At 46.1% G+C, this 24,250-nt stretch overlaps 1 protein-coding gene and 1 pseudogene across 1 annotated transcript in view; both read left to right on the top strand.

Annotated features, from left to right (window-relative positions):
• SH3PXD2B (SH3 and PX domains 2B) overlaps positions 1–24,250 on the top strand; it is a 100,303-nt gene that overhangs the window by 38,667 nt on the left and 37,386 nt on the right. Inside the window, exons 3-5 of the mRNA XM_035014325.1 lie at positions 3,322–3,397; positions 9,575–9,651; positions 22,247–22,338. Coding sequence (XP_034870216.1) covers positions 3,322–3,397; positions 9,575–9,651; positions 22,247–22,338 — 245 coding nt within the window. The remainder of the gene's footprint in view (positions 1–3,321; positions 3,398–9,574; positions 9,652–22,246; positions 22,339–24,250) is intronic.
• On the top strand, positions 11,598–13,067 carry LOC118016742 (annotated as a pseudogene).

Raw genomic sequence — 24,250 nt, 5'->3', positions numbered from 1 at the left:
TGAGGAGTTTTGCTAACCTTAAAACACAGCCTCGTGCTGGAATGTTATTCAGCCTTAAAAAGAAAGGACATTCCGACACCTGCTACAACATGGATGAACCTCGAAGACGTGAGGCTGAGCGAAATAAGCCAGACACCGGACACATACTGCATGATTCCGTGACATGTAGCACCTAGAACAGGTAGATTTGTACAGATAGAAAGTGGAATGGTGGTTGCCAGGGGCTGGGGGAAGAGAATAGGGAGTTAGTGTTTAATGGGGACAGAGTTTCAGTTTAGGATGATGAAGAGGTTCTGGAGATGGATGGTGGTGATGGTTGCACAGCAATGTGAATGTGCTTAATGCCACTCCTTGTATGTTCAAAATGCTAAAGTTTATGTTAAGTATATTTAACACAATTTCTAAAACACACAGCCTCACAAACTACTAAAAATCATTCCCAAATAACTTTTAGAATAATGTCTTCTTTATGGGCGGAGTGCCAGGAGAGAGGGGATCTGTTGTTGAGCACCTGGATGTCCCCAAAGGGCTCACGTTCGGCGTTCACGGACATAGCGACTCTGCCAAGCAGACTGTGGTCCTTGTTCCCCAGATGGTGACTCGGGCTCCCTGGGCAAGGAGGCTGGCCCCTGACACACAGCTAGCCTGAGGAAGCATCAGGATGTAACCCCAGGACTGTCTGGTCCCCAGGGCATCTGTGGTTAGACTTTGCAGCATGAAACCTGGGTCTGCTGCCTCAATCAGTAACACTTGAGAGGACACTTCAGCTCTTTGGGCCATGCTTGTCTGGGTAAAAGCAAGTCAGGACAAGGGACGAGAGAGTAACTTCCTAAGACACACTGTTCCTCTGGCCTCCTTCAGACAGAGGCTCAGAAGGAGGCCAGGAGAAGGGAGAACGGGCATGGTCAGGTGGATGGATTACTGGTGCATACTTTTTTTTTTTTCTCCTGAGTTCCCGTTATTGGTGTTCCAGCATTGTCCTAACAAAATTGAGAAGGACCAAAAAAGATGGCATTAGGCAAAACCTATCATCTCTAAAAGACTCTGTGGCTGAGACTGATCGATCACCCGCTTTTCAAAAGAAAGCATGCTGTTCACATGTGCACAGAATATTAAACTTACTTCATCTCAGGCTGATTTTTCACGCTTGCATGACCCTCCAAAGCCACCTTTGAGAGTGACCTTAAGGAAAGAGAGTGGGATTTCGACTAAGGTCCTTTAACTGGCTGGACCACCACTCAGCTGGGTGACCTCAAGCAGCTGTCCCTCTCCGCTCCCCAGTTTCTCCTATCTGGGACATGGGGAGTGTACATTTATATCACAGAGTTACTGTGAAGGTCAGATCAAATCATGCATGCGAAGGCTTGCTAACCGTAAACTGCCAAACAACTGTTAGAGTGGTGACTAATTCTTATTTAATATTAGTGACATGAATAGTATTAACCAGGGCACTTAGCGAACACGTGAAGCTGTCTCCCAGAGTGTTCCACTCAGTTGCCTTCGTTGCTTTGGTCGGTTGGTATTGAGTACCTACTTTGTCCCAGAGTCGGAAAGCTCCTGGATTCAAAGAAAGCAGCCCGCCTTTGCAGCAGGCCTGCTGTGGGCTCTCCAGTTGCTGAATGACGGTGGACCAAGCATGTCCCATTGCCACGCAGCACAGAGTAGGGCCAACGGGAAACCACAAATCAGACCGTGACCTCTGGGCAGCCCATCAGGGTGCCGGCCAAGCCGAGGTGGACCCGCCTCCCCAGGGGCATCACAGAAGACAGCACCAACGGGGCAGGGAGCCCCCCGCCTGTCTCCCAGGCCCACAGAGCAATCCGTTTTTGTTGAGGTGGCTGGTGTGACGGCAGAGAAGCCACGGGCTTCCATCTCTGGCCGCGCCGCTTGCTGGCTGCAAGCCCGTGGCCGATTTCTTCCCTCTTTGGGCTCCAGTTTCCTGGCTGATCATGTCCACCTTGAAGGAGTGTTCGGAAGATTTAGTGAGAGCATGTGTCTAAAGAATCTAGTCCGTGCCTGGCACGGATAACCTGTTTCTCTTGAGACCTCTCCTCCCTCCCCCTACGCACTAGCCGTGCTTATTTCTCCAGGGCTATTCGGAGCTTCTTTCCTTCTGCAGAGGGGCATCTTGAATGCCAGGGTGACTTTCTGCTGGAGGAGAAGCGATGAGCAGGCTTTTCACATTCCAGCCGTCACGTGGGAGGCTCAAGACTCCCTTCCTGTTTGGATGCCGGGCCCAGGTACCAGTAGGGTGGCTGTGCTGCTATGATGAGCCTCTCTGTACAGCAAGGGTCCATCTCCCTCGGCGCTTGTTGGGGACCCCGGACCCTCCAGGGCAGAGAAGCTACTGTCTGCAGTGTGGCCGGTCACATGGCAGAAAGAAGTGGGGGTGGTGAATCACGCACCAGTCATAACTCTCCCACCCCAAAGTGACACATGTCTCTTCTGCTCACATTTAACTGGCCACATCCCACTGCAAGGGGGTTGGGGGCGTACAAATCTACCGTGTGCTCAGGAGAAGAACCAGAAATCTGATGACAGCCTCGGTCACTACCACGGCCCCACTTTAATCCATAAAGTAACACTGCATGTTGGTATCATTATGGTCAACTTAAAGATGAGACCTGGGGTCTGTCACTTCCCCAAGACCACAAGCAACAGGTCCTTGGGATTTTGTATATCAAATCGGAGAGGCGTTTATCACCCTAATAAAGGTTTCCAGTTTGGGGACTCAGCCCCTGTTCTTTCTCCCCCCTACAGCAGCCTACACCACCCTGGAAGGATTTATTTCCTCTTCCGTCTCTCTAGACTTCGAGTCTTTTTGTCTCCGAACCCCATGTACCCAGCACAGAGCGGGGCTGTTGGGCCAGCCTGGGGAACCTTAGTGTGGCAGGGGAGTGTAATGATCTCACAGGCATAGACCTAACCAGATTAATTGAGTCCCAGTGGTTTGTTACCTGACGAAACCTGCAATTCTTGGGAAACAGATTGACCTGCTGTCAGTGGAATTCTGGTGGCTCTGGGGGTTTTGTTCACATTTCAGGTCCTGTGGCTGGAGACCCCCAGGAAAACTGACAGTGGTCTCTCCCAGCTCTGAGCCTTCACTGATATGGCTGGCGGCTGTGAACAGAGAGAATTGTTTTCATGGAGATCCTAGGTCCAGTTGACATTGCCTTCCTCCCATTAGTCTGGGTTTCTGAAAAGCTGAACACAGTGAGCCTTTATATATCAAATCACATATTTCACATAATTCCCTTAAAATGTCAGAAATGCATTTATCATATTAAAGGCTTCCGTTTTTGCTATTCTCCCCCTGTTTAGATGCAGATGTTGGACAAATTTCCCATGGAAGGAGGACAGAAGGATCCCAAACAGCGGATCATTCCCTTTCTGCCAGGTGGGTGAGACACATGCTATTAGAAGGGGCTCTGGGGGATCCAGGATAGCCCCCACATCTCTCAGTTCAGCTTCCTGGGGCATTGTCCTAATGACCAGAGTCCCAGCCGTTTGTAGAAATTAGTGCCTAAGAATATGGGCTTTGGGGTTAGATGCTACACCATCTTCTTAGGCAAGATGCTTCACCTCCAGGATCCTCAGTTTTTTCTGTCTCTACAGTGGGAATAATTAGAGCTCATAAAGCTTTTGTAGTGAGTGGCATCCTTGTTATGGCTGCAGTATTACTTTGCCATTGCCATGTCATGAATTCACACCAATTTAGCAGCTTAAAACCACCCTCATTTATTACCTCAAGTTCAGTTGGTAGGAAGTCCAGGCAGGTGCTGCTGGGTTCTTTGGTCAGAGTCTCCCAAGGCAGAAGTCATCATCTTGGCCAGGCTGGGCTCTTACCTGGAGGATTAGGGAAGAATCCACTTCCAGCCTCATTCAGGTTGTTGGCAGAATTCAATTCCTTGCAGCTATGGAAGTAGAATACATGTTTCCTTGCTGGCTCTTAGCCAGGGACCCCTCAGCTTCCAGAGGCTGACTGCGTTCCTTATCCATCTTCAAGCTGGCGGTGGGGCATTGAATCTTTCCCGTGCTTTGAATCTCTCTGACTTCCCCTTCTGCCACCTGTTGGAGAAAGCTGTTTGCTTTTAAGGGCTCCTGTGATCACGTTATACCTACCTAGCTAATCCAGGATAATTTCCCTCTCTTAAATAGAACTGTGGCATATGTCGTAACATGATCCCAGGAGTGAGATCTCATCATATGTATAGGCTCTGGGGCTCTGGGGATGACGATGGGACATCTTTGGGGGTCCATTTTAGAAATCTGCCTGCCTATTTGCCACAGCTCCCAAGCACCTTCTGAGTGCCAGGCACTCCTCCAGGCACTATAGAGGAGTTAATACCCTCATGGCTGATCCCTGCACTTCAGACATTAAGTGTTTCTTTCCCCCAAAAAAAATTCCTTACCAAAGGAATAGTATTAAGGCTTCAGCTCCAAAAAACAGGCTACCCAAACCAGAGTTATTACCTCAAGTAATAATATTGGATGTCTACTGTAGGCCAGTCACGGGGCTAAGTGCTTTGCATTCATTACCTTGTTTAGTCTTCAGAACAACCCTGTGCCCATTTTACAGATGAGGAAATTGAGGCTCAGAGAAATTATAATCATTTGCACAAATAGCAGAGCTGTGCTTCAGACACAGCTTTGGCTGGCTCCAAAATTCATGCCTGAAGTCAAACAGCCCAGGTTCAAATCCCAGTGCCCCCCGCTCATCCACTGTTACTCCGGTAAATTATGTAAGCACACAGAGTTTCATTCTTCATTTGCAAATTATAGATAATAGTGATACTTAAATAATAGAGTTGTTGTGAGGATTGGCTAGGTGCTAAGTGGCACATAACTAGCAGCAGTCAAGCACTTACTATTATTTTTATGTACAGATAATCAGCAAATTGATAGTCGCCCTAAATCACAAATATTTAGAGCTGGAAGTGCCCTTTAGATCTTTTCCATTTTGCAGACAAGGGAGCAGGTCCTGAGAGGAGGGGGACTCCCTGAGTCCCCCAGGAGCCCACTCTCTCCTCCCTACTCCAGGGTTCTGCCATCAGCACGTCGAGTGGTTCTTCCAGATATTGGCATCACTGAGTGGATTTAGAGACAGGGTAGATGTATTTGCCAGGCCCCATGTACTGGGAGAACCATTTGCCTAAAAAAACTAATATTTTTAGTTCTTCCACGGAGAAAGTGTGCAGTCATACTAGAATTTTTGTTTCCTATTGGAGAAAACCCAGTGTACCAATGCAACAGCCAACTAGCAGGGCTCCAGAGCTTATGCTTTGGAGTTGAACAGACCCAGTTCTGTGACTTCACACAGATGACAACCCCCTGCCCCCAAGCCTCAATTTCTCCATCTGTAAAATGGGACAATGACTCCCGCTTTACAAAGCTTCTCTCCCTGGCACATAGTGGGTTCTCTGCAAAAGTCAGAAATGGGATCCTGGGACATTCCTTGGGAATTTCTTGGTATTCATATTTTAGGGTCATACTTAAATGATCAATCTGAATATTCCAGTTGAACTGGACCCCAAACGTAGGTTTTTTTCTTCAAGGAAGGAAAGGAAAGCAGTGAGTTATAACTCTTTACTGGATGAAAGACAAAAGCCAGCTGTGAAAAAACTTCCCAGCACAGGGAAGGACTCTCCCAAGCCCCTGAAAACTTTCATGGTTACGGAATCCTTTTCCACCCACGAATTTATGAAAATGCTCTTCTCAGAGACTCAGCCCCATTTTCCCTGCTTGGGGCACCCACTTGCTGCTCAGAGAGGTGTGGTTGGGCCCCAGGACCCCTAGAGCATCCCTTCATGGCCCACCTCTTAGCTCTTCCTTGAGGCCAAGGCCAAGGGCAGGGAAAAAGCTGAACACAGGGAGGCACATCCCCTCTCCTAGGGGTCCGTTTTCTGCCAAGACTGCCGCGTCAGCAGAACAAAAGCAAGTCTCTTGTTAGCACAAAGGCAGGGGGAGGGTGAAGCAGCCCTGTACAATTTTCCATCCGAGCAAGAGCTGGGGAAGCCAACTTGGCAGAGGATGCGGCTTGAAAAATAAGACTTACAGTTTGGCCTTCCACCACTGGAAAACAAAAGCCTGCCCGTTCCCACCAAAGGCTATGCTCTCCGCCTAGCACCCTTTCCACTCCAGGAGGGCTGGCCTGCCAGGGAAGGCTCACCCTCCTTCCCCACAACTCACACAGAAACCCATGAGGCACAGATAAAGGGCCATTGCCCCCGTTGGCATTTCACTCAGAGCCCCCAGCCAAGGAGGTACTGGCCACATGGTTCTGCCCCACAGCCCAGGGCCTGAGCCGGGCTCCAGGTCTGCTGCAGATGGATGATGAATTAGCCTATCAGAGGCAAGTCTTGAGAAACCAAGCCGCAGGTTGAGGAAAGAACGTGTGCTCTTAATTGCAGAGTATGAGTCAGTATCATATAACCCATTTAAGCAAAACAAAACAAAAAGTGATTACTCTTTTATGAGCACCTAGGAAGGGCGAAGCCCTGTGCTGGGTGAGTCCTGGAGGTTACTACTAAGAAATAAGGACTGCTCTCCCATTTTACAGATGAGGAGACTGAGGCTCTGGGAGGTAAATGCATTTCCCAAGGCAGCACAGTCACCCTGGATTGGCTGACTACAGTGCCTGTGGCCTCCCCGGCAGGTGCCACCACAGGGCTTCCTGTCCCCCTCGTTGGCAGGGCATCTGCCATATGCCCGGAGACTCCTAGGCCATTCGGGGAGAGGAATGGTGCTTTTATTGTCATGTCACACCCCCAGGAGACCTTGAAGGTGCCGGAGTTCTCCATCCTTCTCTTTCAGCCCCTGCAGGCTGGGCCTTGAGTGAATTCTCTTCGTCGGTGGTGACTCCAGGACCTAGCCTGTGCTGTTCCCATGGGCCGGTGCGTGCACTGTGCCTATTGTGAATTGTTTGAGTTGGGTCACAGCCTCCCCAGTAAGAGGCCTGAACACCCCACTCCCCACCCTTCCTCTGATTTATAGAAGGGGACATTATATCAAAATGGGACCAAAATGTTTTTGGTAGGGACTCCTCTCCAATTCTGAGAAACAGATTAGAGGCAGGAAGCATTTACTGTGGGAGATTTCTCTTCAGGCAGGCATTCCTTGTTTTTCCTAAAGGCTCAGGATTCTCCTAGAGGTTCTAAACTTCGAACAGTCCCACCCACGAGGGTGGTAATTTGATTATCACAATGACTGGGGGTGGAATGGGGATGGTCCAGGGATCCTAAACATCCTGCAGGGTGGGGGACTCCCACAGTGGGAAGGACTGCCCCACCCGGAATGTCAACAGGGTCCCTCCCTGTTGGGAAACACTGACCGTGTCAAGAGGGCCGGCCCCCTGTGCTGGCCCATCGAGGGCTCACGGTACCTATCGACTGAATAAAACCAGGTACATCAGGTTGTAAACCCTCCCCACTTACTTGGCTGCGTAATTTGCTTTTTTATGGTACACGGCATGAAAACTTTCTGATTTCAGAAGCAATACGTGTTTATGGTAGGAAATTTGGGGAAAGTCAAAGTCAAAGAAGAAAACAAAAAGGCTCTGTCTTCCACCCCTTGGAGACAAGCACTTTGAATCCTGTGATGCGTTTTGTTTAGCTTTTTCCTTTCTAATAAACATGGTGGTCAGAAGTTTGACTGACTCATAAGCAGAATTAAAACGATCACCATAATAAGCAAAGGAGACTTTGCCATTAAAGAATATGAGGAATATGTATTTTATCTCACTGTGGGTTATTGTTTTCTTTTTAAGTGGTAGAAATTAAGCAGAAAAAAGAAAACCTTCACCATTAGGTTGACCATATCTACCTAATTTCCTAATTGTGCCCTTTCGCCCAAGAGCCAGTGATCAGATTATGTTAAGTGTTAGATTAACCACATTGGCTTTTGGGTGCAAATCTCCCTAACCAGCTTGCATTGCAGATCTTGGAGTCAATAGGCTGTTTCCCATCATCCCTTTCAATTCTATCTTATGAAAACTCCTTTGGACCTTTTTTTTTTTTTTTTTTTTTTTTTAATTTATTTGACAGAGAGACAGCGAGAAAACACAAGCAGGGGGAGTGGGAGAGGGAGAAGCAGGCTTCCTGCTGAGCAGGGACCCAATGGAGGGCTCCATCCCAGGACTCTGGGACCGTGACCTGAGCCGAAGGCAGATGGTTAATGACTGAGCCACTCAGGGGCCCCTCCTTTGGACCTTTCCTACCATCCTGTTCCTGCTCACTCAAGCTTGATCTTTGGAGATGGCGGCCTCACCAGAGCCATGTTGGAGCACTGGTTGATCTCTCCTTGCCCTGCCGCCTTGGGACCCGAATTGCTCTCCTTGACCTGCCTCCTCTGACCAGAAGCTCTCCATACTTTGCTGTTGGAAAAGCTGTGGTCTCCCTATGCCCTCCTCTTTGACCTTCCCCTGGAGACTCCTGGCACTCTGCATAAGCTGGGCTCCCCCCTTGGTGTCTTATTTCTGATTTTCCTGCCCCCTGCCTGTGTGACAGGTCCAGAATGGTGAGGCCAAGCCGTCTTAATGGTCAGTGCATGCACTTGGCCACCATCTCCCCACTCCCCTATTAGACTCACAGAAACTCACCAGTTTGCTTTAAACAAACCTCATCGATAGCATTTTAGCATCTTGGATGTTTCCAGACACCCTCATCATCTTTATACTTGTCTTTGCCTGTTACCTGCCCACACATCACACTGGAAGATCTGGTACCACAACCACTGCTCAGGATACCACCAAACAAGTAGTGGATTGATTCTCAACTAGTTTTTGGTGAGGCCGGAAGGCTTGGAACCCTTCTGTTACACACAGCTGACTGGGGAAGCAATTGGAAGGATTTGTCATCTTGGCAAGTGAAATCCACCTTTATGCATTCATCAAGTATGAGTGCCGTGTGGTGAGGGTACAAAATTGATTAAGGTCCAGTCAAATCCTATACGTTCTGAGCCCCATGACTTTCCCCATGAAGAAAGAAGAAGATATAAATCGATAGTGTGTGCAATCAGAAAGAGACAGGAACTCTTAATCCATTTGAAGTAGATAAAAGTTTCTCAACTGGGATGGTGGGTGAGGTTGGATGAGAAAAGTATTCCAGACAGAGGGAAAGGCACAGAATAATGAAAGAGTGTGGAGTGTTTGCAGAATGGAAGACTAGACTAGGCATAGGAGGACACAAGAGGAAAGGAGGCTGAGCTGTTAGGTTGTCCACTCTACTGCTCACCCCCTCTGAGAACCGCACAGTTCGATTATCAGATCTGGCCTTTCTTCTTCATCTGGTAGGAGCCCCTTCCTTCTCAGGATTGATCCAGCCTCCCTTATCTCACCAAAACTTGCTTCCTGGGCCCCACTCCCTCAAGCCCTTGCATTTGAGCTGTGAACAGGGCTTTGGAGGACAATGCATGGGGTCACTCAGGCCCTGTGGACATCCAGCAGGGGATGATAATGGAAGCCAGAATTTGGGTACCACTCAGACCTACCAGAGGCAGCCACATCCACACCCTCCAGGTTTGCTGAGAACTTGTCATTGCCCCCTTACAATGCCGTGTATGCTCTCCACTCCTGCAGGCAAAATTCTCTTCCGACGGAGCCACATCCGGGACGTGGCCGTCAAACGCCTCATACCGATTGATGAGTACTGTAAGGTAAGTCTAAGAAATGCTAACACTTCCCTGTGTCTCATGTCTTCCCTTTAGGTTGTTTCTTTTCTTCTTTTCCCTTTCTGGCTACAAAATAGTCATTGCGAGCAACCCACAGTTGAAAGAAATGTAAAAACCAGAAAATCAACCACCCATGAGTCCTCAGAGGCAACAGTTATTAAGGTTTCTACATGTTTCCTTTCTAGTTTTTCTCTCTGTATGCATTTCTTTATGGTGTTGACACCATCCCATATGTGTTATTTTTGTTGCTCTTTCTTTTTTCTCTAATATTGTGATATAAGAATTTCCCCATGGTATAAAAACATCTTCTTGAGCCTACTTTAAATGGATGCATAGTATTCCACTGGGTGTGAATGTTCCAGAAGTTATTCAGTCCCTGTCCTTGGACAGTGCAGCTGGCTTCCAATCCCTTGAATGTTCTAAATCACAAGGGGCCTGCCTTTTGGCTACATCTCCTTTGATTTGCAGCTGTGGTTGGGAAAGAAGCATGCTTTTCCTTTGTCTAGGTTCCCTTACCTTTAGTATTATTTCTCTAACTTAAAATCACTAGCAGCTCTGATTGGAGAAGGGTGGGAATAACAAGAAATGCCTTAACAATGGAGCAGCAGAGATTGGAAACAAAGCAAATGTATTTGTTCTCTCACATCTGTCCTGCATTTTCCTGGAGGTTCTAGCCAGTGTACACAGGGAAAAAAGAAAATAAAAGGCATACAGTTCGGAAAGGAAGAAATAAAACTGCCTTGATTCACAGATGACATGATTCTGTTGGAGAAAATCGTAAGGGAGCCACAAGAAAAAAAAAATACTAGAACTAATAAGTTTAGTAAGATCACAGGATACAAGATCGATATAAAAAATCAACTGTTGGGGCGCCTGGGTGGCTCAGATGGTTAGGCGTCTGCCTTCAGCTCAGGTCATGATCCCAGGGTCCTGGGATCGAGCCCCGCATTGGGCTCCTGGCTCAGCGGGGAGCCTGCTTCTCCCTCTGCCTCTGCCTCTCCCCCTGCTCATGCTCTCTCTCTCTCTGTGTCTCAAATGAATAAATAAAATATTAAAAAAAAAAAAAATCAACTGTAGAGGCACCTGGCTGGCTCAATCGGTGGAATGTGAGACTCTTGATCTCAGGGTTGTAAGTTCAAGCCTGACATTGGGCATGGAGCCTCATTGAAAAAAAAAAATAAAATAAAAAAATAAAAAATAAAAATCTTTCTTTATTAAAAAAAAAAAATCAGTTGTACCTCTAAATACTAAGCATGAACAATCCAAAAATGAAATTAAGAAAATAATTCCACTCACAATAACATCAAAAAGAATAAAATACTTAGGGGCGCCTGGGTGGCTCAGATGGTTAGCGTCTGCCTTTGGCTCAGGTCATGATCCCAGAGTCCTGCGATCGAGCCCTTCATCAGGCTCCTGGCTCAGTGGGGAGCCTGCTTCTCCCTCTCCCTCTGCCTTTGCCTCTGCCCCTGCTCATGCTCTCGCTCTCTCTCTGTATCAAATTAATAAATAAAATCTTTAAAAAAAAAAGAATAAAATACTTAGGAATAAATTGAATAAAAGAAGTACAAGGTTTATACATTAAAACTACAAAACACTGTTGAGAAAAACTAAACCAGCTCTAAATTAATGGAGAGACATTACATACTCATGGATTAGAAGACTCAGTAGTGTTAAAATGGCACTTCTTACTACTCAGGCATAAAAAAGAATGATATCTTGCCATTTGCAATGACATGGATAGAACTAGAGAGTATTATGCTAGGTGAAACAAGTCAAAGAAAGACAAATGCTCTATGATTTCATTCATATGTGGAATTTAAGAAACAAAACAAACGAGCAAAGGGGAAAAAAAAGAGAGGCAAACCAAGAAACAGACTCTTAACTATAGAGAATAAACTGATGGTTTCCAGAGGTGAAAGCGGGGCGGGGGGGGGGGGGGGGGGGAGATGGGTAAAATAGTGATGGGGATTGAGGAGTGCACTTGCTGTGATGAGCACCAGGTGAAGTATGGAAGTGCTAAATCACTGTATTGTGCACTAAAACTAGTATTACACTGAATACTAACTGGAATTTAAATAAAAACTTAAAAAAATCTAGGAGAATAAATTAGAATTTGGGGGTCAGGATGAATTTCTTAATGAGAACAACGTGTGTGTGTGTGTGTGTGTGTTATATGTGGAATTTGTAGAAATTGATGTGAAAAAGACAAACAACCATACAGGGAAAATGGGCAAAGGACAGGATTGGAAATACAAAAAAAAAAAGACAAATCCCAATGACAAACAAAAAATAACAAAAAATAATAAATAAATAAAGTGGCAGTTCTTCCCCAATCGATCTATACATTCAATATAATCTCTGTCAAACTCCTAGTAAGCTTTTTTTGTAGAAATTAACAAGCTGATCCTAAATTGTATGGAGAAATGCAAGGAACCCAAAATAGCCAAAACAATTATGAAAAAAAAGAACAAAATTAGAGGCTTATAGTACCCATTTCAAAACTTCCTACAAAAGCTACAGTAATCAAGACTGGCATAAGGATAGGCACGTAGACCAGTAGAACAGAAGTGAGGGCCTAGAAATAAACTTTTGTGAAATTTATGGTCAATTGATTTTCAGCAATGGTGCCAAGAAATTCAATAGGGACAGGATAATCTTTTTAACAGTGTGGGATAATAGGATATCCATACACCAAAAAAAGGGGGAAAAAATTAAGTTGGATCCCTACTTCACACCATGCACAAAAATCAACTCAAAATGATCACAGACCTAAACATAAGAGCTAAAATTATAAAACTTCTAGAAGAAAATAGGAGAAAATCTTTATGACCATGATTTAGGCAGAGAGTTCCTAGATATGACACCAAAAGAGAAAAATTGGTAAGTTGGACTTCATTAAACTTCCAAACTCTGTACTTCAAAAAAATCCAGTGAAGAAAATAAAAAGACATGTCACAGATTAGGAGAAAATATTTGTAAATCATCTCTGACAAGGGACTTGTATTGAATCTATACAAAGAACTCTTAAAACTTAACCATAAAGATGTTCCGGTTTAAAAATAGACAAAAGAGACCTTTACCGGGCTGGGCAGGCAGGCAGGGGTTTGGCTCTGGCAGCGGCGCTGCGATGTGGTTCGAGATCCTGCCCGGGATCGGCGTCATGGCCGTGTGCTTGGTCATCCCCGGCATAGCCACGGCGCACAACCACAGGAAAAAAGGGTTGCCTATTATCCGTATCAGTGGAGTTTGATGCAAAGAGGTAGGTGGGTCTCTGGAGTTAATCGTTACTATGTGTCAAAGGGTTTGGAGAATATCGATTAAGGAAGCATTTTCCTGATTGATGAAAAATAACTCAGTCATACTCATCTACCCCTTCTAGAAGGTTATGCAGTGTATTAATGTAGTGCATAATAAAAACAACAAAAAAGTAAATAAATAAATAAAAATAGACAAAAGATGTGAATAGAAATTTCACCCAAGAAGATGCATGATGGTTAATAAGCACATGAAAAGGTGTTCAGCTTCATTAATCATTAGGCAATCATTAGGTAATGAGAAACCTGCACAGCCACTGGAATGGCTATAATCCACAAGATAGACAAAACCAAGAACTGGTGAGGATATGGAGAAACTGGAGCCCTCGCTCTGGTGGGGACACAGGATGAGAAGCCACTCTGGAAAATAGTTTGGCACTTTCTTCCACAAGTGAAATATGACCACTCTTAGGTATCTACTCCAGAGAATTGAAAACTTACATCCACACAAAGACTTGAATGTACATGTTTGTAGCAGTACTAACTCATAATAGCCAAAAACTGGAAGCAATCCAGATGTCCATCATCAGGTGCATAGATAAAGAAAATGTGGAATACCCATACAATAGAATATTTTTGACAATAAAATGCAGTGAAATCCTGATAAATATTGCAACTTGGATGACTCTCAAACACATGATGCTAAAAGAAGCCAGATGCAAAAGGCTACGTGTTGCATGATTCCACCTCCATGAAATGTGCAGAAAAGGCAACTTTATAGAGACAGAGAGCAGATCAGTGGTTTCCAAGGCCTGAGGACAGTGCAGGCAGAGATGGACCACACGTTAGGTGGGGGAAATTTTTGAGGCGATGGAAAAGTTCTAAAACTAGATTGTGGTGTTGGCTGCACAACTCTATAATTTACTAAATATCATTGAATTGTGTACTTAGAATGCGTGGATTTTATAATACATAAATTATACTTCAATACATCTTTAAAAAAATGTAAAGGGGGGCAGTGTGGGGATATATGACCCTTGTCTTGGCAAGAGACCTCATGGAAGGGCAGAAAATCACTCCTGATCACTCCTGATCACTCCTGTCTTCTCTTTGCCAAACATGACCTCCTTTCATCCCTCCAACAACCTTAAGAAATAGGTTTTATTATTCCCATTGCGTAGGCGAAGAAACAGAGACACAAGAAAGTTACTTACAACAATAGTATTGGAGGATTTGATGGTTGAATGCTGGCCTTTTAGGACTTGGCCCTCACATACCACTTACAGCCTCTCTCTCTCTCTCCTAAGGATATCCTTAAAAAGGGATTGGGGAGTGAAGGGCAGGGAAGGTCACCCAGGCACAAAGGTACTACTACTGCCTCCCAGCTCTCAGAGGAAATTTCAGATCTTCTCCTCTTTGTGTCTTTTCAAACCTCTAGAGCCTAAAAGTCCTTTGTCCAGGCCTTGCTGGCAAGAACTTCGGACCTCTGGGGTTATCTTGGCCAGCTGGGGATTTCCACCTGGTACCTTCCCTAGCAACTATTGTCTCTCAGCCCAAAGTGTGCTATCCTGCTTCTTACCCCGGCCCACCCAGCTTCTCCCCAGAGTGACACTTTATACCCAGGACTTCACGAACCTCCAGATACTTGATTTGGAAAAGGAGATTTAAAATCATGAAATGAGGGGCACCTGTGTGGCTCAGTTGGGCATCCAACTCTTGATTTTGGCTCAGGTTGTGATCTTGGGGGTCGTGGGATCGAGCCCCGAGACTCCAGGCTCAGCAGGAAGTGTGCTTGAGGTTCTCTCTCTCTCCCTCTCCCTCTGCCCATCTACCCCCAAAATAAATAAATAAATCTTTTTTAAAAATCCTGAAATAAAAAGAGATAGCAGCAGCTGCCTGCATCTGGCTGATGCTTGGAATGGTATAGAGATCATGAATTCACCTGGTTTCACCATAGGGAAGAAGTGGCTTATGTCAGATGAGCCACATGAAAGTTACCACTCCGTGCAATTAATGCATCATAAGAAGCAGAACAGAGCAGATATTTTGGGGTTTGGGTTGGCCAAATTCCCCGGCTTGGCTTCAAGGGAACTGCCCTCCTGGAAGGAGATGAAACTATCTATTCCAAGGTTTGCAAAATCTTTTACAGACTACACAGACTTTTACTTAACATTTGAGTATCTGTTATTGGCATTGTTTTGAGCTGACTTAAGCCAATTTAACCTATAACTATTAGCTTTATTTTAGTAGAAATTGGTAGTCTCCAATAGATAAAGATAGAGAAAGGCTGTAGGTATCCCAAACCTAATTCCAACTAGGAAGAAACTTTCTGCTCTACTAGACCTATTATAAAGTTATAGTAATTAACATAGTGTGGTGTTGGCACAAGGATAGGCAGACCATTGGAACTAAATAGAGAAGCCAGAAACAGACCTGTGTGTATTTGAACACTTAAATACTGACAAAGGCAGCGTTGCCGATCATTGAGGAAAGGTTGGCTTCCTCAGTAAGTGGGGATCTTTATGGGGGAAAAAAAAATGGTAACTAACCCCTGCCTCACACCATACGTGTAATCATTTCCAAGGAAATTAAAGACCTAAATGTAAGAGGCAATAGTATAAAAGGTTTTATTTATTTATTTTTTTTTAAAGATTTTATTTATTTATTTGAGACAGAGAGAATGAGAGACAGAGAGCATGAGAGGGAGGAGGGTCAGAGGGAGAAGCAGACTCCCTGCCGAGCAGGGAGCCCGATGCGGGACTCGATCCCGGGACTCCAGGATCATGACCTGAGCCAAAGGCAGTCGCTTAACCAACTGAGCCACCCAGGCGCCCCGTATAAAAGGTTTTAAAAGATAAAAATAGGGGGGAAAAAACTTTATAATCTCTAGGTATAGAGGGATTTTTAAAGACAAAGTACCAGCCATTAAAAGATTGATTTATTTGACTACATTAAATTTAAGAACCTCTGTTCATTGAAGAACACAGTGAAAACAAAACTTGGCCAAATACTGCCACATATACAAGCATTATCAAGCAGCTCCCTAAACAGCCTCTCAAGTTGTTCTGTAAGCTTATTGAAACACCAGCTGTCAGTCTGACACCACTTTGCATGGACATTTCCTCGAGACAAATGGAATGATATCCCAGTGCCAGGATCGGCTAATCCCACCCTGGTCTGACATTTAAATCCCCTAGAAGAAACAGAACACAGAGGATTCAGAATCCTAGACCCTGGGCACCATTTTGGAGGATGGACTTGGCACGTTCTTTTCATGCAAGGGCCAGAGTATCTGAGAATATTTCTAGAATATCCCTCATTTCACCAGTAAAGAATATCATTTCTAACAACTGTTGTGCTGGTGGATAAAGGCTACAGTGTTGGTCAGAGGTCAAGATAACTGAAGCCATGAAATAGCCTTTTCTAGAGTGAGGACTTGTGATGAGAGTTCTTTACTTGCCAAAGTGTTCATTTCTGATGAAGATTGAAATTTTTACTAACCATCATTGGGGTGTAGCTTAAATCTAACACACACACACATACACACACAGACAGACACACACATGAGTGTGTTTGCCCATACTGTGGTATTTTGAACTAAATGATAGGCAGTCTAATAACAGTGTTTACCAGACTCCAGCCATTTGAGACCTCCTGTCAAGATGTTTACTGTATACTACCACCTGTATTATTATTATTAAAATTAACTCACTTTAACTTCTTAAAAATAATACATTTTAGAGGAAATTTTATAATACATCATAATATAAAACTGCTAAAACTTGCCAAAAATAAAAGAGCAATGAAACAATAGCAACAAAGGATATGTCTTTAAGTCAAGCCAGCTGCTGCCTGCCTACCCAAAGCCCCGAACTACCTGGTCCTGCTCTTTTTCTTTTTTCTTTTTTAAGGTTTATTTATTTATTTTAGAGCATGTGCCAGTGAGGGCTGGGGGAGGGGCAGAGGGAGAGAATCTTCAAGCTGATCCCCCGCTGAGCACCGAGCCCCACGCAGGGCTCAATCCCATGACCCATAAGGTCATGACCTGAGCCAAAACCAAGAGTTGGATGCTCAACTGACTGAGCCACCCAGGTGCCCCAACCTGGTCCTGCTCTTAAAGAGACAAGTTAGAAAAGCTTTTTCTTCCAGGAATTTCCCAGTTTTAGGTCTTATGTTTAAGTCTTTAATCCATTTGGAGTGGATTTTTGCGTGTGGTGTAAGATAAGGGCCCAGTGTCATTCTTTTGCATGTGGATGTTGTTCTCCCAGCACCATTTGTTGAAGAGACTGTCCCTTTCCTGTTATATGTTCTCGGTGCCTTTGTCAAAGACCAGTTGCCTATATGTGTGGATTTATTTGAGGGCTTTTGGCAGTGATTTCATGGATATGATACCAAAAGCAGAGGCAACAAAAATAAAAATAAACTAGTGGGACTACATCAAACTAAAAAGCTGCACAATAAAGGAAATAATCAACAGAGTAAAAAAGCAACATACAAAATGGAAGAAAATATTTGCAAATCATATATCTGTCAAGGGGTCAATCTCAAATATATAAAGAACCCATATATCTCAAGAGTAAAAAAGCTAATAACCTGATTTAAAAATGGGCTAAGGCCTTGAATAGACAGTTCTCCAAAGAAGATACACAAATAACCAACTGGTATATGAAAAACTGCTTAATGTCACTCATCATCAGGGAAATGCAAATCAAAACCACAATGTGATACCACCTCACATTTGTCAGGATGGCTATTATAAAAAAACAAAAACAAAAAACAAGTGTTGGTAAGGATATGGAGAAACTGGAACACTTGCATACTGTTGGTGGGAATGCGAAATGCAGCCCCTATGAAAAACAGTATGGAGGTTCCTCAAAAAATTAAAAATAGTGCTACCATATGATCCAGCAGTCCCACTTCTTGGTATACATCCAAAGAAATTGAAGTCAGGATCTGGAAGAGAGATTAGCACTCCCACTATTCCTGATAGCCAAGATGTAGAAACAACCTGAACGTGGTATATACATACAACAGAATACTATTCCACCTTTTGAAAGGATATTCGACAATATGTCACAATGTGGATGAACCTTAAGGACGCTTTACGAAGTGAAATAAGCCAGTCGCAGAAAGATAAAATCCCACATGATTCCACTTACATGATCTGAAATAGTCAAGCTCAGAATCACAGAGCAAAATGGTAGTTGCTGGGGGCCGGAGGGACAGAAAAACGGGGCGTTACTAACCGACGGGTATAAAGTTGCGGCCAAGCAAGAGGAGTAAGCTCTAGAGATCCACAGTACAACACCCAATAATACTGTATTGTGCACTTAAAATTTGTCACGAGGATAGATCTCGTGGTGAGTGTTCTTATCACACTGAAATAAAATTTTAAAAATATAATGAGAGAAAAGTGGTAATTCGCTGGGGCATTCATTTTGAAGTTCAAGAGGGTTGAAAGAACTGAGAAAACCCAACTCCCTCACTAGGCGAGGCATTGTTATTTAGCAGAGCCATCTTGCTGGCTCTAGAATCACCTCCCGGAACCACTACACTACTGTACTTGATTAATACAGTACCGAGAGACAAAGAGTTAATGTTGTCAAGGCAGCTAGTGTATGATGGAAATCTTAAAGCCACTTCCTCACTTATTCTGTAGCACAACCTTCCAAGGTGGGTGTTTGTGATTTCCATTTTACAGATGAGCAAACTGAAGCTCAGAGAGGTGCTGGGACATGGCCAGAGCGAGAATCAGGAGCTGGGGCTATCTGACCTTTATCATGACTCTCAGCAAACAGGACTCTTTCTGCTCACCTCTCCTCTCATCCCTGCATCGACCAGCCACATCTATCCAAAGGGCCAGGATTCTCTCCGGGACAGAACTGAGTTTTCCTGGAACTGTGGTTCTTTGTTTTTACTGACCGAACACAAGACAGTTCTGGAGTATTTCAGAAGCAGAATTATTTCTCTGCCCCAGGTCATGTTTTTATGTTAGCCTGTCCTTCCAAAATGAAAGGGGTAAACATCAAAGCATTCAGTGCCGCCTTTTATTAGTAACTTGGCTGTATTTTATGGTTTAGGGATTTGGCTTTTACTTCCTAGGAATTGCTCAAAACCAAAAGGGAACTTGGCATTGTCAGGAGGTTTCCGTGGGCCTCGTTGTCCCTTCCCTCACTGGTCCTTTAGGAGCCTCTGATCATTTCAGCAGGGAGCACCCCGGGAGGCCCCCCGTAGGTGGAGCCATGGCCACCTCAGGGCCCACCCTGCTCTCCCTCATGGCATTGGTCCAGGGAATACTTTCAACCAGGCATCAGGGGCTCCCCAACACTATCTAGACCTCTGGGAAGGTGCAGGAGAAACAGCCACATACCCCTGCCTTCTGTGGGTTCGGGGTAGAGGAGCTGGAGTCGGCCAGCCCTGGGCTCTCCAGTCCTACCTACTTCGCCAGATCTTCCATTTCCCCATCTCCGAAATGGGCCAGCCCTCCCAGGACTGCATGGAATGACACAGACGAACGCCTTCTGGGAGCCGTCGAGTGCTGAGCCGACATAAGGGAATGGTGTTCTTGCAGTCTGGGGGCAACCGCAAGATCTCTGCACACAAAGCAGCCAGGACACACCACGGTCCAGCATATAATCAGCTCCTTCATTATGTGGTTCTAACTGTACGAACTACAGGATTTCAGAGGAAAGCGAGACCAGCAGGGGCCCCGAAGACAGCAGCTCGTCCCAAGCAGAATGAATCCTCCAAACCAGAAAGAGAAGAAGGTCAGAAGCTAGAGGCAGGGGAGGGAAGCGCCTGCTCTCTCTCTTGGCCTCTCTGCCTCTGGCTTGGAAAAGATCAGTCCCTGGGGATTTGCTGCAGAGCAGGAGCTACTTCAGTAAAATCAATGAGCCACAGATAGCAGGCCCTTCTGGGGTGAAGAGCTTGGACAGTGACTAGGGAAATCACCCTGCTAAAACAAGTCCACCGACCTCACGTCTTCTTCAGCTTTAGGTATGAGACAGCTTGAACCTGGGGGTCTGGCTTAAAGTCAGAGCCAGACTCAAAGGCCGTATAGGGTCAGCTACCCAGGTGACCATCAGTGGGTGAATGAATAAACAGGATGTGGCATAGCCAGGGACGCCTGGGTGGCTCAGTCGTTAAGCGTCTGCCTTCGGCTCAGGTCGTGATCCCAGAGTCCTGGGATCGAGTCCCACATCAGGCTCCTTGCTCAGTGAGGAGCCTGCTTCTCCCTCTCCCTCCTCTGCTGCTCCCCCTGCTTGTGCTCTCTCTCTCTCTGACAAATAAATAAAAATCTTAAAAAAAAAAAAAAAAAAGAATGTGGCATAGCCATAGGGTGGAATATTATTCAGCCTTGAAAAGGAAGGAAATTCCAGCACCTGCTACAGCATAGATGAACCTTGAGGCCATTAGCTAAATACAAGCAGCCTGGCATAAAAGGACAAATATTGTATGATTCCACTTATATGAGGTACTTGGAGTAATCAAATTCATACAGACAGAAGGTAGAACAGTTGCCAGGAGCTGAGGGAAGGAGGAATTATTTAATAGGTACAGGGCTTCAGTTTTGCAAAATAGAAAGCATTCTGGGGATGGTTCCCTAACAAGGCAAATGTACTTAATGCCACTGAACTGTATGCTTAAAAATGCTAAAGATGATAGGGTGCCTGGATGGCTCAGTCTGTAGAGCAGGTGACTCTTGGTCTCGTGGTCATGAGTTCGAGCCCCACATGGGGCATGGAGCCTACTTAAAAAAATGATTAAGATGGCAAATTTTATGTGTTATTTTACCACAATTAAAACTTTTTACTTATTTATTTATTTATTTATTTATTAGATTTTATTTATTTTGACAGAGCATGAGCAGGGGGGAGGGGCAAAGGGAGAGGGAGAAGAGGCTCCCAGCAGAGCAGAGAGACCCACGTGGGGCTCGATCCCAGGAACCTGGGATCACGACCTGAGCCAAAGGCAGACACTTAACCAACTGAGCCACCCAGGCGCCCCTAAAACTTCTTAAAAATCAGAAAAATAAGTCAAAATACCCCTGAAACCTTGAGGAAGGGACCACTGGAGACCCCCATCCGTCTCTCCATTAGTTCATCGTATGCCAGGAGCAGCGTTGGAGGACCACTTTGCAGGGGATGAATGGGAGGTGAGCTTTTAGAGGTTTGTTATCTAGCAAATATAGGACATGTTTTTTTCCACTCCCAACTCACTCAACGCTTGCAGGAGGCTCATGAGAGGCACCCCGGAACTGAGGCCTTCTGTGGAGAGGAGCAGGGTCTTGCCTCCCTCCAGAGCAGGAACTGGCGGGCTGAAATGACGGGCAGAATTGCCCATGCTCTTGACGTCTGGGCATGTGCGCAGGCGCGCTCCCTGCACAGAAGTTTGTACGAGAATGTGTGCATGACGCAGCTCTCCTGCACTGCGATCTGCATCCTCAGGCCCCGGGCCAGAAGGGGCTTAAATAAAGATCTGTTGAACTAAGCTGTTTATTCATGATGGAGCTTCGTCTTAGTTTCATATTCTTTCAGGATCGGGATGTACACATCCTTCTCTCATATTGGACACAGACACCAGTGCAGTGCTGGGCCCAGAAATCATGTCTGTTGAATCATTGAATGGATACCTGTTGGGAGATGAACGGGCATAACGAATGCCTAGTCCCCGTGGTGCCCTCCACCCACTCCTTATCCAACCCGCTGGCAGACACCTGAGGCTCCTTTAACTGATGAGCTAGGATGGCAAATTAATATGGACTGGGGCAGTGACAGATGCCAGATGTTTCTAGCCCTCAGTAGCCTGGATACTTCTAACCTCTACCCAAATCATAAAGCAGTGCCCTCGCTGTAACACTGCAGCTCTGTGAGTTAAGACACGCATGCAGGCATGTTGGAAACCAGCTTAGCGTTCACCAGTAGGCAGCTGGGTCAATAAAATACGATACGTTTGTGCAATAGACACCCTCAAGATCCAGTAGACATGAAGTCATAGAAGAATAATGACATGGCATGAAGTCCCTAGTTTAGTGTTTTAGATAAATGTATACATATTCTTTGCTCAGATATGCCCATAACATGTATGTGCACGCCTGTGTGTGTGTGTGTGGTCCCCAAACCAGCAGCAACACCAGGGAACTTGTCAGATATGCACATTCTCAGGCCCCACCCCAGACCTACTGAATCAGAAAATCTGGGACCCAACCGTCTGATTTCACAAGCCCCCCAGGTGATTCTTATCATACCCAAGTTTGAGAAGCCCTGACTCATGGCATTCCTGACACCCCTCTCCTTCCTTTGGACTCATTTGTGTCTCTTCTCCAGGCCCTGATCCAGCTGCCCCCCTATATCTCTCAGTGTGATGAGGTGCTGCAGTTCTTTGAGACAAGACCCGAGGACCTGAATCCCCCCAAAGAGTAAGTTGGTGTGTGGACTTCCCTAGAGTGTGCCCTCACGGCCAGCCCTGCTCCCAGGCCGGGCCCAAGAGGAATTGGAGTAGAGCAAAGTAAAAAATTCAACTTGACCACCGTGATTGAGCCCTTGTGGGGCCTTGCTCCATGTGGCCCGCACAGGGGAAGGAAGCTGGCCTAGGGTCACTCCTGGAATCTCCTACACGCCTGCACGTACAAGGCACGCGTGGAGAGTGGTGGAAGCGGGAGCCTAGATGCCCTTGGGGTAGGGCCTTGCCCACAAGGGTGAAAGTGCTCGTGACCGTGAGGGATATGGATGAATGAATGACAAGACCTGCTCGAGGTCTCAGTGCTCGTGAGTGACAGGGCCGGGGCCAGAATTTGATCCTGGTCATCCAGGGTCTAACACTATCCCAAAATGTTCACCCCAGCCCCTGCAGCAGACAGAAAACACTCCCAGGTGCCTGTCTCTGCGTAGCCAGTGGTCCCGGCAGCCCAGGCGCGCTGGAGAGACTCTCCCCCCAGCCTGCTGGCTTTACAGATCAGGAGTTGATGGCACCGATGACCCTGCCCGCCCAAAACACTGACCTACACATAGCGCTTATTAAAAAAGTTTAATTGTGGGGGAAACCACCATGCGTGTCTGCGGAGAGAAGAGTTCTCTGTAATGGAGCAGTCGCAGGGCTGGGGGTGGGGTGGGGACCAGCCCACAGGGGCGGGGCAGTCTGGGGTCAGAGGGCCCAGAGCCAGCACCTGTCGGGAAGGGCTGAGAAGTGCCAGCCAGGCTCTTGGGCCAGAGAGACAGAACAGGTGCAGGCGCACGCACGCACACGTACACACAAGTAGAACAGCTGCTAAAAATACAAAACGTAGCCTAGACTATACCAAAGAAAGCACAAAGTACCAGCTGTGATAAGCCAACAGCATCCTGCTGGAGTATATGTATCTAGTTCCAAGAGGCTTCCTGTAAAGAAGGAAAAGGTTCCAATCTCTCTGTCCCTTCCCTGCTATATGACTTTGAACAAGTGTCTTGACTTCTCTGAGCTTCTGTTTCCTCATCAGTAAAGTGGTCTTGGCTAACCTCGATCCCATGTTGGTTGTGAGGATTAAACACCATCCTGCCTGTAAAGGAGAGCCTGGTGCATGGCAGGTACCTACCTGGTGAGGCCTTCCTGTCTTTAAGCCAGGCTTTGACGTGCAAGGAAGGTGGGGAGGTTGCTGAAGGCCCAGGGGATGGCTCTGGGGCCACAGCAGGCAGTCAGTCTCAGGTGGGCCTTGGTTGTTGGTTCAGGGAGTAATGAAATAGCAACGAAACAGCTGGTCCCTTGATCAGGATCCTGAAGCTCATACCTGAGTTAGGGCTAAAGATGGAAACTGAGGGTCGTTCCCAGCAGTCTTTAGGGAGACAGAAGATGGATTCCAAATGGTGCTGTTAAAGGAAGGTTTTTTTGCTGCCAGGCATAGGAAAACTTGGGACCGTCCCAAGCATGTCACACAGAGAAGATGATGTGCCTGGTGAGCCCACACATGCTGCTGCTTGATCCCAAGAGCCCCCCGCTGCCCCTAACTGCCGGCTCCGGCCAGGACAGCAAGACAACCAGCAGGAATATATGGCAGGCAGGAGCCCAGGACTTCAAGGAGCCCAGACCGTGGCTCAGGTCACAGGCCTTGATGGCAACTCAGGCAGATGGTGCTTTACACAGAGGCAGCCTTGAGGGACCTCTGTGGGTGTGTCTTGGATCTGGCCGCTAAGAAGGAGACTTCACCTACAGGCCAGGCCAGGGTTTGGTCAGGAGAGTGGGCCCCAGCCGGGCTCCCTGGGTTCTGATGTTGGGTGAGATGCTTCAATCTCTCTGGGCCTCCGTGTCTCCACCTGTGAAATGGAGTAACCCTCAAGGATTATTATGAACGTTCATCA

This window comes from Mirounga leonina, unplaced genomic scaffold (genome assembly GCF_011800145.1).
Source record: "Mirounga leonina isolate KUSES-001 unplaced genomic scaffold, KU_Mleo_1.0 Mir_104, whole genome shotgun sequence".
In the NCBI taxonomy this organism is placed as follows: domain Eukaryota; kingdom Metazoa; phylum Chordata; class Mammalia; order Carnivora; family Phocidae; genus Mirounga; species Mirounga leonina.
This window is presented reverse-complemented; position numbering and strand designations above follow the sequence as displayed.